At 53.0% G+C, this 18,120-nt stretch overlaps 1 protein-coding gene and 1 non-coding gene across 9 annotated transcripts in view; one reads left to right on the forward strand and one right to left on the reverse strand.

The window, feature by feature from the left end:
• The window catches only part of LOC140403322 (adhesion G protein-coupled receptor E3-like), a 74,387-nt gene that overhangs the window by 5,386 nt on the left and 50,881 nt on the right, over window positions 1–18,120 (reverse strand). For all 8 annotated transcript variants that reach the window (XM_072491181.1, XM_072491180.1, XM_072491178.1 and 5 more), the window contains 11 exons: window positions 16,934–16,971; window positions 15,414–15,591; window positions 14,192–14,311; window positions 13,328–13,512; window positions 11,919–12,077; window positions 9,798–9,998; window positions 8,779–8,999; window positions 6,185–6,251; window positions 4,660–4,751; window positions 2,168–2,336; window positions 574–663 (listed from right to left, as the gene is read on the reverse strand). In XM_072491181.1, the coding sequence (XP_072347282.1) occupies window positions 574–663; window positions 2,168–2,336; window positions 4,660–4,751; window positions 6,185–6,251; window positions 8,779–8,999; window positions 9,798–9,998; window positions 11,919–12,077; window positions 13,328–13,512; window positions 14,192–14,311; window positions 15,414–15,591; window positions 16,934–16,971 (1,520 nt within the window). The remainder of the gene's footprint in view (window positions 1–573; window positions 664–2,167; window positions 2,337–4,659; window positions 4,752–6,184; window positions 6,252–8,778; window positions 9,000–9,797; window positions 9,999–11,918; window positions 12,078–13,327; window positions 13,513–14,191; window positions 14,312–15,413; window positions 15,592–16,933; window positions 16,972–18,120) is intronic.
• On the forward strand, window positions 7,370–7,452 carry trnal-cag (transfer RNA leucine (anticodon CAG)). Its single transcript has one exon. It is a non-coding gene; the product is annotated as a tRNA-Leu (tRNA).

The following is an 18,120-nucleotide window of genomic DNA, read 5'->3' on the forward strand; positions in this document are numbered from 1 at the left end:
GCTGCAGTGGGATTTGAACCCATGTCGCCAATGGCATTACCCTAACAGCACACTGGGTGTACATACACCACAGGGACTGCAGCGGTTCGAGAAGGTAGCGCGCCACCATCTCCTCGAGGGCAACTAGGGATGTGCAATTAATGCTGGGCCCAGCCAGCAATGCCCACATCCTGAAAATGGGTTATGGGTCCAGCGACATCAGCACAACGCCCCCCAATGACCCCCAATGCTGCTGGTTGAGGGACAGATATTGGTCAGGGTAAAAGGGCTACTTGAATGATGCCATGCCCTCTTCCAACTCACCCGAGGAGGCAGAGCGCGCCTTAGCTTAATGCCTCACCAGACAGCTGGCGAACCCCAACAATGCCGCACTCCCTCAGTACTGCACGGGCAGCCTCAGCTTGGGATTCCTGCTCAAGCCTCTTGGGCTCGCAACATTCTGACAGGGGGCGGCGCCCACTGAGCCATCATCGGTCAAAACATTGAGGAGCGCCGCCTGATTGAAGCAACATGGCCGCCGAGGTGGACTCCCACCTCCCTGGTTGGTTTGGTTTGATTTGACCGCACACTTACCTGGGTGGAAGAAGTTGAAAACTCCGAGTACTTTGAGGCTTTCTTCATGTGACAGACACTGATGAAGAACTTGATGTATTCGTCCCGCACCTGCAAGTTAACGGAAATATGGAGTTTATAAGGCTTCATCCACTGATACATGTTGGGGCCTGCCTAACCCTTCAACGCATTTACGACCCAGTGTCCCTGGACCCGCTCGCCACTGCCCACCTGGGTGAGGGAGGGAGACTGAACTGGGCCCTTGGCCACTCTCTCGGCTAAATCACAAAGCCGAGAGATCCCAGTTTCTATCCAATGAGGGAATGGGTCGCACCAGTGGTGTAGTTTGCTACTCCGCCTTTCTGAGGACCCGGAAGGCTCCAGCTCCGATCTCTGTTCGACATTGAGGGGTTCCTACAATTATACTGAGGCAGCGAGGGTTAAAATCAGCCTTGATGTATCCCCCCCCCCCTCATCAGTATCTGGAGACCTCTGCTGACACCTGGGCATTGCGTCTGCTTGTGATGTTCACCTTTGTTGCATCTACGAGCATCTTAAGCTCAGAAATGAAGAATAGACATTTTGGCCTAGTCTGGGAGGGTTTATGAGGCGAGGAAGGGAGAAGTGAGGCGGGAATAAGGGGGGATAAGAGGGGAGGGGAGAGGAGGGGAGGGGAGACGAGGGGAGAGGAGAAGAGGGGAGGGAGAAGAGGTGAGGGGCGAAGAGGTGAGTGGAGTCACGAGAGAGAAGAGAGGGAAAGTTGGAGCAGGGGAGAGGAAGGAGGCGAGGGAAGAGGAGAGGAGGAGGAAGCTAGTGACTCACTGGCTCGAGTCCTGGCTGCTTGCCAAAGTTCGAGCTCCATCTCAAGGATTGGGGTTCACATTCCTCCAGGCCCTAATAGTGGATTAGGCCTGAGGTGCAAAGTTACCATGAGTGGAAGAATTCATGCAGTTTTACTGGCCTGCGTTATTAGCTCAAGCTGGACTATGCCTCGATGCAGGCCTTCCCTTTCCCTCTCCTTGTGGGGGGGGGCCTTGAGGAGATAAAGAGGGGGAGGGGTTGTGGGGGGTGGGGGGAGTTCCGTAGCCAGGCAGCACCCAAACCTGAAGACAGCTCGAGGGAAACGACTCCAGTTACCTTCAGGAGACCCGTGGCATCGACCCACTGGGATCTCCTAATACGAGGGGGCTCTGGACACAAGCTAGCCTCACCAGTGGCCGCACCCTCCCATTTGGATAACCCCATCAGCATCGCCAGGACAACGTTGGCAGGACGTCAACAGGCTGTCAACACCCAATACAGGCACAGCCCAGTTCCGACCATTATGGGACATCCCGGGGCAATAGGAGATGAGGAACAAGTCCCCCATTTCCTCCTCAGTGTGCCCGCTGGCTGCTCAGCAGATCCCAAAAGCGTAAAGAAAAACATTAAAACTTGGGTCTTGTCCACCTTAAAACGAAACTCTAGTATAGCTGCCGGCTGTATGGACGATTCTTCATCACTTGGTCAACTGAGAACTGTTTCTGCTCTGTAGTCGGACTCTCTAAGGGTTAATTCACGTCGCGCGTGCCAGAGGGAGCGACTCTCCCGACCGGGCGAGTTCACACAGCCTTACCTGCTTGTTGAAGAGGCAGTGCAGGATGAAGATGAATGCCCCCTGCAGGCTGTTGACGATGGTGAAGATGTAGGCCATGGCAATGGTGCCCTCCTGGAAGTGCAACATTCCAAATACCCACGTGCATCCCAGGAGGCAGAGCTGGGCGATGGCGGTGAAGGTGAAAGCCCTGAGAAAAGGCATAAGATATGGCCGGTCATGAAGGAGTCACCCAACTGTCCGCCATTGCCCCACCCGTGTTACATGAACAGCACGATAAAAATTCCCCAGGTGGTTCTGTGAACTTGTTCAGGAGAATTGTTTCTTTTTTTAATTGTTCATGGCTGCTGGATCCAAATTCTAGAACTCTTTGTTATTAAAAACATCAGTGTTCACAGGGCATGGGTGTTGCCCAGACCCCTAAATGCCCTTCGAGAAGACACACCATCTTGATGCCCGATTAGCCGGTTTGGCCCGTTCAGAGGGCTGTTACGGACATCCAAACGTATGAAATGGGGCAGAGGTCGGTCATCCGTCCCTCCAGCCAGCTCTGCTATTAAATACGGTCGTGGCCAATCTGTTTGTGTTTCGAATTCCGCATTCCCATCTAACCCCCAATAACCTTCGACCCCCTTGCTTTTTAAAAATAAATTTAGAGTACCCAATTCATTTTTTACCCAATTGAGGGGCAATTTAGCGTGGCCAATCCACCTACCCTGCACATCTTCGGGTTGTGGGGGCAAAACCCACGCAGACACGGGGAGAATGAGCAAACTCCACACGGACAGTGACCCAGAGCCGGGAATCGAACCTGGGACCTCGGTGGCAGCAGTGCTAACCACTGCGCCACCGTGCTGCCCTGCTTAAAAGTATTCAGTGGCCACCACCCACCCACTCCACTGCCAACTGAGGCCGAGAGTTCCAAAGTGGCACAACGACACCCCCCCCCCCGGGATTCTCCTCATCTCTGTCCTAAAATGGCGACCCCTAATTTTGAAACAGTGCTCTGGACTCGCCCACAAGAGGAAATGTCCTTTCCACATCCACCTAGCCAAGAGCGTTCAGGATCATTCAATCAAGCCACCCCTCGCTGTTCAACACTCCAGTGGAAACAAGCCCAGCCTGTCTAACCTTTCTTCACCAGACAACCTGCTGATTCTAGGTGTCAATCTCGTTAAAAGTCAATCACATTGCTGTGACCTGGAACCGCAAGTTGGCCAGACCAGGTAAGGATGGCAGATTTCCCTCTCTGGGGGAGGATGATGAACAAGATATATTTCATTTCAAACAACAATTACATGTTCACCAGCTTATTATATTTAACCAATTTTAAATTCCTGAGCTTCAATGGAGGGATTTGAGCTGATAACACCAGATCATTAGTCCATCTCACGCTAGGTGACTAGTTAATGTAACCACTGCCTTTCCACAAAATGTTTTAATGCCTTTACAGGACTTGGGCATCATGGCGGCAGATTTCCTTCCCTCAAGAGGCATAAGCGAACCAGATGACTTTTATAATAATTCATTGCATCTAACCATGGTCGGCATTACTAAGACAAGATAAGTCCAAATTTTATTCATCAAATTCAAATGCCATGGTGGGATTTGAACCTATAATCCCCATTTTATTGGCTGAAGGCTCGGGAGTGCAAGTCCAGTGACTTGACCATTCCATCACCACCTTTCACAGAGGAGGAGGACACAACCAACTACGCCTCACGGACTGCAGCGACTCAAGATGGCTGCCCACCACCTGCGTCAAGGGATGGGCAATAAACGCCTGCTTTTCCAGTGAGGATTAATTAATGAAAAGGGACGACGATTACTTTCCTCAAGTTAAAGCAGAAGAACTTTGGTGCTTCAGAAATTGTAGGTTGACACCCTGTAACATCAAAGTAGGCCAATTCTCCAACAACAAAAACGTTTGGTGTCATTATGTCTCTCCCTAACAGCACTGTGGGTGTACCTACACCACCTGGACTGCGGCGGTTCAAGAAGGCGGCTCACCACCACCTTCTCAAGGGGCAATTAGGGATGGGCAATAAATGCTGGCCTCGCATCATAGAATTTACAGTGCAGAAGGAGGCCGTTCGGCCCATCGAGTCTGCACGGGCCCTTGTAAAGAGCACCCTACTTATGCCCATGCCCTACCCCATCTCCGTAACCCAGTAACCCCACCTAATCTTTTGGGCACTAAGGGGCAATTTAGCGTGGCCAATCCTCCGAACCTGCACATCTTTGGACTGTGGGAGGAAACCGGAGCACCCGGAGGAAACCCACACAGACAAGCGGGGGACATGCAGACTCCGCAAAGAAGTTACCCAAGGTTGGAATTGAACCCGGGTCCATGGCACTGTGAGGCAGCGGTGCTAGCCACTGTGCCACCGTGATGCCCAGCCCTCATGAATAAAACAATAAATTAAGGGCAGCTCCTTGAGTTGTGGATGAGCAGGAACACAATACTCCAGACAACCCGATTTAAAGGACAAATAGGTATTAAGTCTACTCACCTAATTTTCTTCAACTCGTTCATATCAGGATTAAGGCTTGAAAATTTGTCCACTAGCCGCCACACGGTTATGATAAAGAAACCTGCGTTGACCTGCCAATGGAGAACAGGAAACAATGTATTTGAGAGAGGCAATGGTTGTCTGTCAACTCTTCCATGATCTTGTGTCTCTCAATAGACTACACCCTGGGCTGCCCTGCTTGAAGATCTTGGCCGCAATCTATCAGCCGCGTTGTGCCCGAAAGGTGGCGTGGGCAATCGATTCCGGGAGATCCCTCTTCCACGATCGAGCCGGCTCGCCACGCCTCGCGAGATCAGGTGCGCTCCCGCGAGACGTCGGGATCCGAATCCCGCGCATCGTGGGTGGGATCGGCATTTTGTAAATCTGCATACTAGAGCGAGGGCAGCTCGTCTCACTCTAATATGCAGCTCGCCTGACTAACCCAGGCCCTGGGATCTAACACCTTCGCCTTGGAGACCTTGGGTGAGTGCTGGTCAACGTAAACAGGGACCAGACGGAACCCCACTTGGGGGGGGGGGGTCGGAGGTCGGAGGCCCCCAGACGATCGGAGGTCACCAGGTAGTTGCCGTCTGGGCACGTTGGCACCTTGGCACTGCTGTTGCCATCTGGGTACCTTGGCACTTCCAAACTGGTACCTATGAACGCAATATGTAAGAATACTAGTTTGCCAAGATAATTCAGGACACATTATTATTCATTTCTCCATATTTTTTTCATGTAATGGACAAGCAATGTACCCAAAATAAATTTCCATAAAATGACAAAATTAATCCAATTAAATTGATCCTATTGGTTGTTGCCAACTGGGACGCTCCAACGTATCCGCTTTTCAAGATATTAACGGAAGGGACTCTTATTTGGAGGCAGCCGGAACTTTGTGGTTGGTGGGTGCGAGGAGGGCCAATGAGGCAAAAGTTCCTTCGTCGATCCTCAGCTGCTTACCTCCCCGGTTTCCAGTGCGCATGGTGCGGGTAGTGGCAGGAAAATGGCGTCAGCAACTTCCAAACTGGCGATGCAGAAACGAGGCCGGTGGCCCTGTCACCGTTTTCACAATTCACTCGCGGGAGGCGGACATGACTGGCAAGGCCGACACGCTGGAGCAGAGAGCCCTCACGGCATAGGGTGAGGCCATTCGGCCAACCGACCCTGTGCCAGCCGTGTGCTGCCCATCTTCGGTTGCTCCCGAGTGAGTCGGTGAACTGCCTTATTGAACCCCTGTGGTAAAGCGGCCCTCTGTGGCAAAGGGATTCTCACAATCCAGGCCACAGGAGGACTTATCTCAGCAGGCCCCGAGTTGGGCCTACTTTTAACCTTTGCTCATAACGACCCCCAGGCGGTTGGCCTCTGCCCCCTTTCTGGGCAGCTTGAATTCCACCAGGGCCACGGGGAGGTCAATGATGACCATTACTCGTTGGGGGGGGGGGGGGTCATGACAGTGACCGAGAAGGGAAAGTTCGAGCTGCTGGCTTACTCCTGCTGCCCCATTTACTTTGACTGAACTTACCAGAATAATTATGCAGACTGGAGCGAGGAAGGCCCACACAAATCCGGAATTCAGATCCAACCAACAACTGGGAAAGAAAGATGGGAATGAATAAGTTTCCATAGATTATCATAGAATTTACAGTGCAGAAGGAGGCCATTCGGCCCATCGAGTCTGCACCGGCTCTTGGAAAGAGCACCCTACACAATGCCAACACCTCCACCCTATCCCCATAACCCAGTAACCCCACCCAACACTAAGGCCAATTTTGGACACTAAGGGAAATTTAGCATGGCCAATCCACCTAACCTGCACATCTTTGGACTGTGGGAGGAAACCGGAGCACCCGGAGGAAACCCACGCACACACGGGGAGGACGTGCAGACTCCGCACAGACAGTGACCCAAGCCGGGAATCGAACCTGGGACCTTGGTGCTGTGAAGCAATTGCACTATCCACACTGCTACCGTGCTGTCCAGCGTCACAATGTTTTTGTTCTTATGTTTCCACACCCTCCCTCCCTCTCTGCTCACCCCTACCACATAATACACAACTTTCTCTGCCCCAGCGCTGTCGATGCTGCCAGTGACTGCACTCAAATGGTCATGTAAAAATATTCTTTCAGGGGATGTGGCCGTTGCTGGTTGGCCCAGTATTTCTTGCCCATCCCTAATTGCCCCTTGAACTGAGCATCTTGCTGGGCCATTTCTGAGGGGCATTTAAGAGTCGACCACATTGCTGGGGGTCTGGAGTCACTTGTCGGCCAGACCGGGTAAGGACGGCAGATTTCCTTCGCCGACGAGGCATTTGTGAGCCAGATGGGTTTTGACAACGGTTTCACGGTTAGGGTCATCATTAAACTTTTTAAATCCCAATTCTTATTGAATTCAAATTTCACCGTCTGCCGTGGTGGGATTTGAACCCAGGTCCCCAGAGCATTGCCCCGAGTCTCTGGATTACTGGTCCAGCGACAATACCATCACACAACCTCCTCTCGTAGAATCCTATTCGTCTGAGGGAAGCATCGCCACCCGGACCAATTCTGCCCTCACTGAGGCCCACTGTGTCCCTGGGATACAAGATCCAACTTTTGTGCAGGCGCGGGTCACAAAATTCCCGTTGGGGTTCTCTCTTCCGACCATTACTCAATGAATACCACCCCCCCCCCCCCATTGGTAGCTGTGATTGGGTGCGATCATAGAATGAGTCAGGATGGCCGAGCGGTCTAAGGTGCTGCGTTCAGGTCGCAGTCTCCTCTGGAGGCGTGGGTTCGAATCCCACTCCTGACATTGATATTTAGGGGCTGGTTTAGCACACTGGGCTAAATCGCTGGCTTTTAAGGCAGGTTCGATTCCCGTACCAGCCTCCCCGAACAGGGGGTGGGGAATGCAGCGGGGGTGGCGGGGATGGGGAGGGTGGCGGCGGTGGGGAATGCAGCGGGGGTGGGTAGGGTGGTGGGGCTGGGAGTGGCGGGGGTGGGGAATGCGGCGGGGGTGGCGAGGGTGGCGGGGGTGGGGAGAGTGGCGGGGTGTGGAGTGTGGCGGGGGTGGGGAGGGTGATGGGGCTGGGAGGGTGGTGGGGGTGGGGAATGCAGCGGGGGCTGGGAGGGTGGCGGGGCTGGGATGGTGGGGAGGGGGGAGGTGGGCGAGGGTGGGGAATGCAGCGGGGGTGGGGAGGGTGACGGGGTTGACGAGGGTGGGGAATGCAGCGAGGGTGGGGAATGCAGCGGGGGTGGGAGGGTGGCGGCGGCGGGGGTGGGGAATGCGGGGGGGGTGTGGGGTGATGGGGCTGGGAGGGTGGTGGGGGTGGGGAATGCAGCGGTGGCGGGGGTCGGGAGGTGGGCGAGGGTGGGGAATGCGGCGGGGGGTTGGAGAGGGTGGGGAGTGTTGGGGGGGTGGGGAATGCAGCGGGGGTGGCTGCGGCGGGGGTGGCGGGGTTGGGGAGTGTGGCGGGGCTGGGGAGTGTGGCGGGGCTGGGGAGTGTGGCGGGGCTGGGGAGTGTGGCGGGGTTGGCGGGGTGGGGAATGCAGCGGGGGTGGCGAGGGTGGGGAATGCAGCGGGGGTGGGAGGGTGGGGGGAGTGGGGAGGGTGGGGAATGCAGCGAGGGTGGCGGGGCTGGGGAGGGTGGCGGGGCTGGGGAGGGTGGCGGGGCTGGGGAGGGTGGCGGGGCTGGGGAGGGTGGCGGGGCTGGGGAGGGTGGCGGGGCTGGGGAGGGTGGCGGGGCTGGGGAGGGTGGGGGGGTTGGGGAGGGTGGCGGGGTTGGGGAGGGTGGCGGGGCTGGGAGTGTGGCGGGGTTGGGGAGTGTGGCGGGGGTTGGGGCGGGGCTGGGAGGGTGGCGGGGTGGGGAAGCAGCGGCGAGGTGGGGGGCACAATTTGAACAAGATAAAAGGCAACAACAAAAAAATCCAAAAAGAATTCGGGATCCAGTGAATAGTCAGGGCCCTCAAGGAGGCCATTTGGCCCATCATCTCTCTGCATGAGTGACTCAACTCGTCCTGCTCTTCATTTAATCATTCAACAGGGACAAAGCAAGAACAACCCCGTCTCGTGCACAAAACTCCGCGTTCCAACACTGAATCCAAACTGCTGTGACATTAAAGGCAAACCGACGCTTACTATTTATCTGTTCCGTAGCCTCGAGAGTATGCCACAGCCGCGATCCCGACGACGACCAGCGGGAACCCGTAGCCAAACAGGAGCATGTACTTCGAGCGAAGGCTCTTGGCGTTGAAGACTTTCACCACCATGAGGTAAAGCTGGACACCTTCCAGAAGCATCCAGGCGAAACAGGCCAAGAACAGGTAGTGGAGGAACCCAGCTATGAGGGCGCAGCCAGTCTGCAAAATGCATCAAGAGCAGAGGTTTTGTTAACCCTGTAAGCAAGGGGGTGGGGGAGTGGGGGGAGGCGACAGGCAGGAACAGTGAGCATAACCGAACATTAAGTGACCCCCCCCCCCCCAAACGACTGGCACATCAAGAGGGGCACATCATGAGGTTCCTGATCTATTTGGACATTGAACCAAGAGACGTCTTGCGGTTCAGGTCCATTGGCCAGGGAAAGGGGTCAACTACAACAGGCCACCTGCTCACTGCCATCCCTAGTTGCCCTTGAACTTAACGTCTTGCTCCCCGACATTTCAGGGGGCAGTTAAGAGCCAATCACATTGCTGTGGTGTCCGGACTCACATGTAGGCCAGACCAGGTAAGGACGGCAGATTTCCTTCCCAAAAGGAGCACTAGCGAAGCAGATGGGTTTCTTTTACAACAATGTTTCTATGGTCACCAATTCCAGATTCCATTGAATTTAAATTTCACCACCGACCGTGGTGGGATTCGAACCCGGGCCTCTAGAGCATTTCCTTGGATCTCTGGATTACTCGTCCAGTGACAATACCACTGCTGCCCTAAGCAGGTAAGGAGACCAAAACTGCACTCCAGCTGCAGACTGTGTAGAATCGAAATAAGACTTCTTTACCCTTATACTGAGTGAATGTACTTTGTGCTCATGCAGAGATTGAATGCGAACCTGGGCTTGTTGGGCCAAGTGGTCCATTTTCAAGCTGTAGCTTCTCTTAAGCAGGGATGTTCGCAGATAGGGCCGAACCCCAAAATGATCGACGATCACATTCTCTTACCTTGTTTGCAGTCCTTGATATTCCAATGAGGAAGAGTAACTCGGCCAAGAAAAGGCTCACACAGAGGTGAGTGTGAATGGTGGTCCTTACGCTTTTAATCGAACGGCACAGGATGAACGTGAGGATAGAAACGAAGAGACAGATGAGCGACAAAGTGATGCCAACTGTGGTGATCACGTGTAGCTTGTAGCTGTCACTCTCCTGACAAGAAACATAAAGAGAACAGTCTTTAAAACCTATTGACAACCTCCACTGCAGGCCCGAGGCCTCCACCCTAGGATTGCGGCGGGATTTCCCCCACCCTCATTTTCAGGCGGCGGCGCAACTCGACATTGCCCGCCGATGGAATCGACTGCTCCCGCCGACGTCCAGGGCATTTTGCGCTGCCCCCCCCCCCCCCTACCCCCAGCACCCGTGCATAACCTCCTTCTTGGGCCTTGGGACAATACTGGGGGCAGAGGGACCCTGCCTGAGCGTTAATTGCCCTCCCTGCAGCCTAGGGTCCTGAGGCCCCACTGAGACCAGCCTACCAGACGGAGCCTGGGGCCTTTCGGTGTGTACAATCCCGTCATCCATTGGGCAATCAGGGAAGCTCAGTCTGCTCCTTGCCGAAGTAATGGTTTGAGGGAAGGGAGGAGGCTTGTTTGGGCCACACTGACAGCAGACAAAATGGGAGGTAAGCACGTCATTATTGTAGCCCGTGGAGAGACACAGGCGGACATGTGTACGTACATATTCCTGATTATTGCCCCACTATTGGTGGGCATGTCTTCAGCCACCAAGGCCCTCAGCTCTGGAGTTCCCTCGTTAAACTCCTCCCTATCTGTGCCCACCTAGATGTTGCACCATAAAACCTACCTGTCGCCCACACTTTTAATCACCTGTCCTTAAAGTTACTCTGTCTGGTTGGTGTGAATTTTAAAAACAAATCAGTCCCATGAAGGGACCTGTGGGATATTCAACTACGCCAAGGGTTTGATTAAAATGTAAGTTCTTGTTGTTGGCTGCGACAGAATGGTGCACGCTGTTGGGCCGTGAGGAGCTGAGGAGTTTGAACAGGTGCATTGTTGGGATGGGGCAAACACCTCGTCTACAGTGGCTGCCGATGTCGAAGGCGGGGAGAGGTGCAATATCTGGTGTGAGGCCCTGCATTTCCCGCTCCGAGTTAGGCCTTTCTGGATGACACCGGAGTGCCGCCAGTTAGAAAGGCCTTTCGAGACTGCCCCACGTCATTTGGGACAGGGGGCAGCTGGCTGACCTTCAGCCTTGCCGTTCAGATGGACAATCGCTGACGGTCACTGGACCAGTAATCCGGAGGCCCAGGGCAAGACCTGGGGAACCAGGTTGGAATCCCACCACGGCAGATGGTGAGATTGGAATTCAATTAAAAGCCTAACGATGACCGTGAAGGCATTGTCGATTGTCGCAAAAAAACATCTGGTTCACTAATGCCCTTTAGGGAAGTAAATCGCCCATCCTTACCCGGTCTGGCTTCAGGTCCGCAGCAATGTGATTGTCTCTCAAATCACAGAATCCCTACAGTGCAGAAGGAGGCCATTTGGCCCATCGAGTCTGCATCACCCTTCGAAAGGCCACCATACCCAGGCCCAATCCCCCCCCCCCACCCCCCCCCCCCCCCCCCACCCCTCCTCCCCAGCCCTATTCCTGCAAACCCACCCGAAGGGGCAAATTAGCCTGACCAATCCAGCTAACCTGCACATCTTTGGATATGAAGGGACAATTTTAACATGGTCCGTCCACCTAACCCGCACATCTTTGGACTGTGGGAGGAAACCGGAGCACCCGGAGGAAACCCACACAGACACGGGGAGAACGTGCAGACTCCGCACAGTCACCCGAGGTTGGAATCGGACCCGGGTCCCTGGCGCTGTGAGGCAGTGGAGCTAACCACTGTGCCCGGGTGGCCCAGTGGAGGGCAGTTAGAGATGGGAAATAAATGCTGGCCGAGCCAGCAACGCCCACATCCAGTAATTGAATTTTATACTCAAGGTTTCCTCCACTCCTCTCTCTCTCTCGCTCTGTATCTCTCTCTCTCTCTATCTATCTCTCTCTCTCCCTCTATCACTCTCAATCTCTCCCTCTCTTCCAGCATGGACATACCTTTATTTTGTGCAGGGCCATCAGTACAGCGAAGCTTGACAGATGTGTACAGCTGCACATAGTGTACGTTCTGTTAGTACTGTCCACCTTGCAGCCGCGCACAGACCAAGCGTTTGCCAGACTGTCCCAGTAGACACATTTCACTGTTCCATTGTGGTACTGGGGAAGAAAAAGAGCAACATTTCAGAATTATCGATCTCTTTGATTGACAAACATGACATCCAACCTGTTCTGTCATCGACTCTGATTATGAGACGTTGAACGATTGTAGTTTGCACTTGACGTGGCGAGGCAAGACGAGGCGAGGTGGAGGTGCTGGCCTGAGGTCGTCAAGGGGAGGCTCTCATCCTCCAGGCCAGGGCTGAGGGCAGAGGGCAGGCAACCAATCAAACAAGGGACAGAGATCAGGCAAGATAAAGCCAGCACCCAGCCGGGAGCACATCAGCGCTTGTTGAGGCTTGAGGCCCGGCCTTCTGAGCGAGAAATGCGAAGGCCAGGCAAGCGTCTGCACAGGGCAGCCGGGGGGCAGCTTCACCAGAGGCCAGGGCTGAATGTGATAGGATGGGGAGGGCCATTCAAACCAGCGGGGGAGGGGCGAGAGAAACAAAGGAAGAAAAAAAACGTGGGTGGCGCGGTGGCACAGTGGTTAGCACTGCTGCCTCCCAGCGCCAGGGACCCGGGTTCAATTGCAACCTGCCTGTGTGGAGTTTGCACGTTCGCCCCGTGTGCGCGTGGGTTTCCTCCGGGTGCTCCGGTTTCCTCCCGCAGTCCAAAGATGTGCAGGTTAGGCGGATTGGTCATGCTAAATTGCCCCTTACTGTCCAAAAGGCCAGATGGGGTTAGGGGTTACAGGGATAGGACAGTGTGCTCTTTCAGCCCGAGGTAAAAGATTAAAACTGAGATGAGGAGGAACTACTTCTCGCAGAGGGTGGTGAATTTGTGGAACTCGCTGCCCCACAGTGCGGTGGGGTCGGAGTCATTAAATGGTTTCAAGAGGGATAGAGATATATTTCTGATTTTAAAAAACGGGTTAAAGGGGTATGGGGAACAGGTGGGAGGTGGCTTTGTGACTAGGAAGAGATCAGCCATGATCTGATTGAATGGCGGAGCAGGCACGAGGGGCCACCTCTGATCCTAGTTCCTACATTTCAGCGGGTTGGTGTAGACTCGATGGGCCGAATGGCCTCCTTCTGCACTGTGGGGATTTTATGATTCTATGACATGTCTAGAGCCTTTCCCGTCCCTGGGTTGGCCCCAAAATGCTGCAGAGATGCCCAATTGCAGCCACGAGGTATTTTCTGCGGTAGAATCGTTGTTGAAGGTGCAGCTCCTTCCCAGCAGCATAAATCCTTGGAGCATTCTTGCCCAGCTAAAACGGCGCCAGAAGGTATGAACAAACGCAAACAAACCTTGTTGTTCTCAAAGGTCAGGTTGACCGGTTCATCGAGACTCTCCGTGTCCGTGTTGGTCACTGCGGCAGTCACGACTTCGGAGATCAGATCGAGCTCGGTTTCCTTGCTGCCATCGTCTGAAAGGCTGGCGCCCATTATGGAGTCCAGCTGTTTGTAGGAGATGAGGGCGGCGGCTGCAACATCTGCACAAAGGGAGAGTTAAACGTCAAAGCGGGATTGCACTCATTGGGTGATCTTTTCAAGGGGGCGCCAAGTCACGGTGTTTGTGCCAGGACCAGCATCGCAAACGTGCCAGGGCTGTACTGAAATCCTCACCAATTAACGATAATCTCCAGGACTGCGCTGCAAGCAGGTTGGGAAGAAAGCTACAGGAACCCAAGAAGTACTAAATGTTGAGTAGGTTGGGCCTGCGCTCATTGGAGTTTAAAAGAATGAGAGGCGACCGTAGTGAGACATATCGGATTCTCAGGGGGCTGGACCGGGTAGATGCTGAGAGGTTGTTTTCTCTTGTGGGAAAGTCTAGGACCAGAGGGCAGAACCGCAGAGTAAGGGGATCACCCATTTAAGACAGAGATGAGGAGGCATTTCTTCTCTCAGAGGGGAGTGAATCTGTGGAATTCTTTACCGCAGAGAGCTGTAGAGGCCGGGTGGTTAAGTATGTTCAAGGCTGAGATAGAGAGATTGTTAATCAGCGAGGGAATCGAGAGTTATGGGGATAAGGTGGGAAAGTGGAGTTGAGGATGACCACACCAGATCAGGCATGATCTCACTGAATGGCGGAGCAGACTCGATGGGCCGAATAGCCTACCTTTGCTCCTACGCCCGAGGGCCTTATAGCAGAGATTAAGCGCCAAGACTCACCAAAGCTCTCCTTTCCCGCCACGGTGTTCCAACCAATGACCATGCTGTTCTTAGCCGTGGCTAACTTTACCCTTCCATCTTTCGGGATTGTGTTGTTTCGGATGGCTTGAATGACAACCTCTGCGAAGCAAAAAGGAAACCGGCAAGGTAAGGCGTCGCAACATCAACAGTGTTGGGGGAGCTGGACTAGGGGCTATTGAGGCCCAGATCACGGGAGCCATTTTCAGACAATAATAATAATAATTAATAATCGTTCATTGTCACAAGTAGGCTTCAATGAAGTTACTGTGAAAATCTCCTCGTCGCCACATTCCGGCGCCTGTTCGGGGAGGCCGGTACGGGAATTGAACCCGTGCTGCTGGTCTTGTTCTGCATTCCAAGCCAGCCGTTTAGCCCACTGTGCTAAACCAGCCCCTTCCCCCGCCTTCCCACTTTCCGACATGTCCCTCCGGCCCACCTCTTCCCAGAAACGCACCTAATTATTGTGAAATGGCCGCCAAGCCAGGTGGAGTATGAAACCAAACACAATTCCTCTACTTGGTGGTTCATTTAGAGGATTCAGCATTAAATGTGTCTGCCTCCTGCCTCCAGCAACCAGGTGTCTCCCTTTATACCCTTTATAATCAAACCAATAATCAGTAATTAAACAAATGAGAAAGGGATGACAGTCCCTGGTAGGACACTGTGACTAACAGAGTACATCAAAAGGAAACTCATTTAAATTAAAACATCTTTCCGATGCCAGTGGACGGTCTCTCTTTAGAAGTACTCGAAGTACTGAATTAAACAATGCCCCTCCCCTGTGTATCTTGACAATATGATTAACATATCATTAACAGTTACATAGAACATACAGTGCAGAAGGAGGCCATTCGGCAATGGGCCGAGCAGCCGCCCGTTTTCGGCCAGTCCTGCCGGTGTAAACCAAACCAGGTCCGTACCGGCGGGACCTGTCTCAGCGGGCAGCCTGCGGAGTCCTCGGGGAGGCACGGAGGGATCTGGCCCCGGGCGGTGCGCCAGCTCGCGCCAGCTGGCGGAGGCCCTTTGGCGCCGGTTGGCGTGGCGCCAACCCCGCCGCCGCCGGCCTAGCCCCTGAAGGTGCGGAGGACTCCGCACCTTCCGGGCGGCCCAACGCTGGAGTGGTTCACGCCACTCCTCGGTGCCGGTGCTGCCCGCCCCGCCGGTTAGGGGAGAATCCCACCCCAAATGTTTGTTACATTACCAAGATCGCTGGTTGTGAAATGCTTTAGCTCCTTGTGCTGTAAATTGCGAGCAGCTTGGATCGTATATTTTTCCATGAGCTCCAGGAAATTGGAAATCAGCATGTGATATTCTGTTGAATTCCTATTCTGTATCTTTGAAAGGCTTGCGAAAGACCGATCAGCAAATAGGTTGATGTCCTGTGGACACAGAAGACAGCAATTGATGTGCGTTACTTTTGGAGAGATACTCCACTCACATCAACCCTACAGCTTTTAAAAAGAACAATGGGCTGTATTCTCCGGGATCGTCCTCTTCACCGGGATCTTCCACTTCGCCGGCAGCGCACTCCCGCCCGCGGATTTCCCGACGGCCTGGGGGTGCCCAAAATGGGAAACCCCCATTGGCTGGCTGCCGGGACGGGGGATTCCGCTGCCGTCGGGGGCGCGCCACACCGGAAAACGGGTGCGGCCGGGTGGAGAATCCCGCGCAATGTTTTGCGACAACATCATAAGGAGGGGAAGATGCAGAACTCTTGGGGGGGGGGGGGGGGGGGGAGGAACAGTTTTGGATCGCTCGAGCAGGGAGTCAGCTGTCATGGCGTGAATGGCCCCCATCTGCTGCATGGATACCCATAGAAACCCTACAGTGCAGGAGAAGGCCATTCGGCCCACCGGGTCTGCACCGACCCTCTGAAAGGGCACCCCACCTAGGCTCACACACCTGCCCTATCCCCTTAACCCCATGAAAGCTGCACATCATTGGTTGCGGGAGGGAACGGGAGCACCCGGAGATAACCCACACAGACACAGGGAGAATGTACAAACACCACACAGACAGTCACCTGAGCCCGGAATCGAACCTGAGTCCCTGCCGCTGTGAGGCAGCAGTGCTAAGCCTTGTGCCACCGTGCCGCCCCTATCCTTTCATCCACCAGTGGGGAGTTCTACGATTAGGCTAGGGGGAGAGCTAAGGATGGGAGAGGGGCAAGATTCATTGGTCTCAATGGCCTTGTCTAGGAAGTGACATCTCAGCCAAGACTCCCTACTATCTGTGACAATCTTGTGACACAAACACTTATATATTGAGCCAGTTACATTTACAATTCAACCTGCATGCGCTGTTAATTGCGGATCTTTTATTATTTTGTCCTACCTCTCACTGTAGCCGCATGTGTATGTATGGTAGCCACAAGTGGGCAAAATGCACATTGCAATTTTCAATACACTGCATCATCCAGCTCCTCCAACTGGTTAAGACTGTGAGCATTGGGTGAGGACAAACTCAGCATCCTGTATGGCTGCTGAATGGCCAACGCACAACCTTGTGACTGTTAGAGGAAGATTGATCACTTGGGTCAGGACTGGAGAGCATCCATTGCTGTCCAATAAGAATCCATTGCTGGACCCAAGAGAGATGGATATTGGATAAACAGAGAAAAGGAATTGGACCGAAACCTGTCACCGCAAAAGCTTTTATAAACTTGAGATACTGTGGTTCTAAAAATAAAGTTATACTTGATATATATTCTTTGCAACTGACCTCAAGGGATGAAGTCTTCGGAACAACTGATGCCAGATCTGTAAAAAGAAAAATAGGCAATTAATTTGAAATCAAACCACCAATTCAACACAAAATGAAATTATAAAGGCTGACACACCTAGTGCAGTACTGAAGAGATGATATTATCCAGACGAAATGTTAACTCAAAGACCCATTGTTACCAAATATGAAGTTTAGAAGATAGTTATATTTCTGACTGTCCCTTCAATTTAGGTTAAAATGTAAGAATAGAGGGGTCATGCTGGCCAACAAGCTTGGGCAACGTGGCTGCTAAAGGTTAAGGGTTGCCTCACTGGGAGGAAGATGCAAGATATTCACACCTATAAACAATGATCAGTGCAAGTGTGTCCCCATGGACAGGCTGTTAGTCTCCAAGTCACTTTCAATACATTACATCATCCAGCTGGGTGGTGTTAAAATATCAGGTTTTGTGGATGGTTATACTTTAAATTGTCAATTTAAATTCATGATAGAATGAACTTGCTGGGTCTAAAAGAGATAAATAGCATTTCTACTTGGATACAAGGCCTATGTGATTCACATTGCCATGGAACTGTGCCTTGATATGAAACAAGTCCATACTAAGCCATTGCGGTATCATATTACAGGGCTTTCCTAACAATATCCCTGAACCTCCGGACAGGTCAGTCTGGAAGAATCTGAGACAGAGAGAGAGTGCAGGAGAGAGACAGAGAGAGAGAGAGAGAGAGAGAGAGAGAGAGGGAGCAGAAAGTTACAGGCAACTCGTTCTGCATCTTAAGCCCAGGAGAAATCCTGGCTGTGTCAGTCACCATGTGAAATGCAGGGGCGAGCTTGAACTCAGACTGAGGAGTTAGGGTTTGCGTGGATTTAAAGAAGGCTGGGAGATTCGCCTAGCTTGGCTAGAGGACAGAATTTCTGATTCATCCCTCACTATGAAAGTCAGTTTGTGGTTTAGAAGATACAAGTTTGAAAAGGAAAAGGGAGGAAAGCCATCGGCAGCTGAGAAGAATTTTGGACTGCTTCCACCTGGAGGGTGAAGTGTCCAAAATGGGGCAGAATGAATTGTAATTTTGGAGATGGATTTTCGGAATTTTAAAAGTAAAATGGGTAAACGTTTCTGTAGTTTAGCGTGTACGTTGCCCACTGAAATAGTGTTTAGTTAATTTTGCTTTTCATTTGTTTGT

This window comes from Scyliorhinus torazame, chromosome 27 (genome assembly GCF_047496885.1).
Source record: "Scyliorhinus torazame isolate Kashiwa2021f chromosome 27, sScyTor2.1, whole genome shotgun sequence".
In the NCBI taxonomy this organism is placed as follows: Eukaryota; Metazoa; Chordata; class Chondrichthyes; order Carcharhiniformes; family Scyliorhinidae; genus Scyliorhinus; species Scyliorhinus torazame.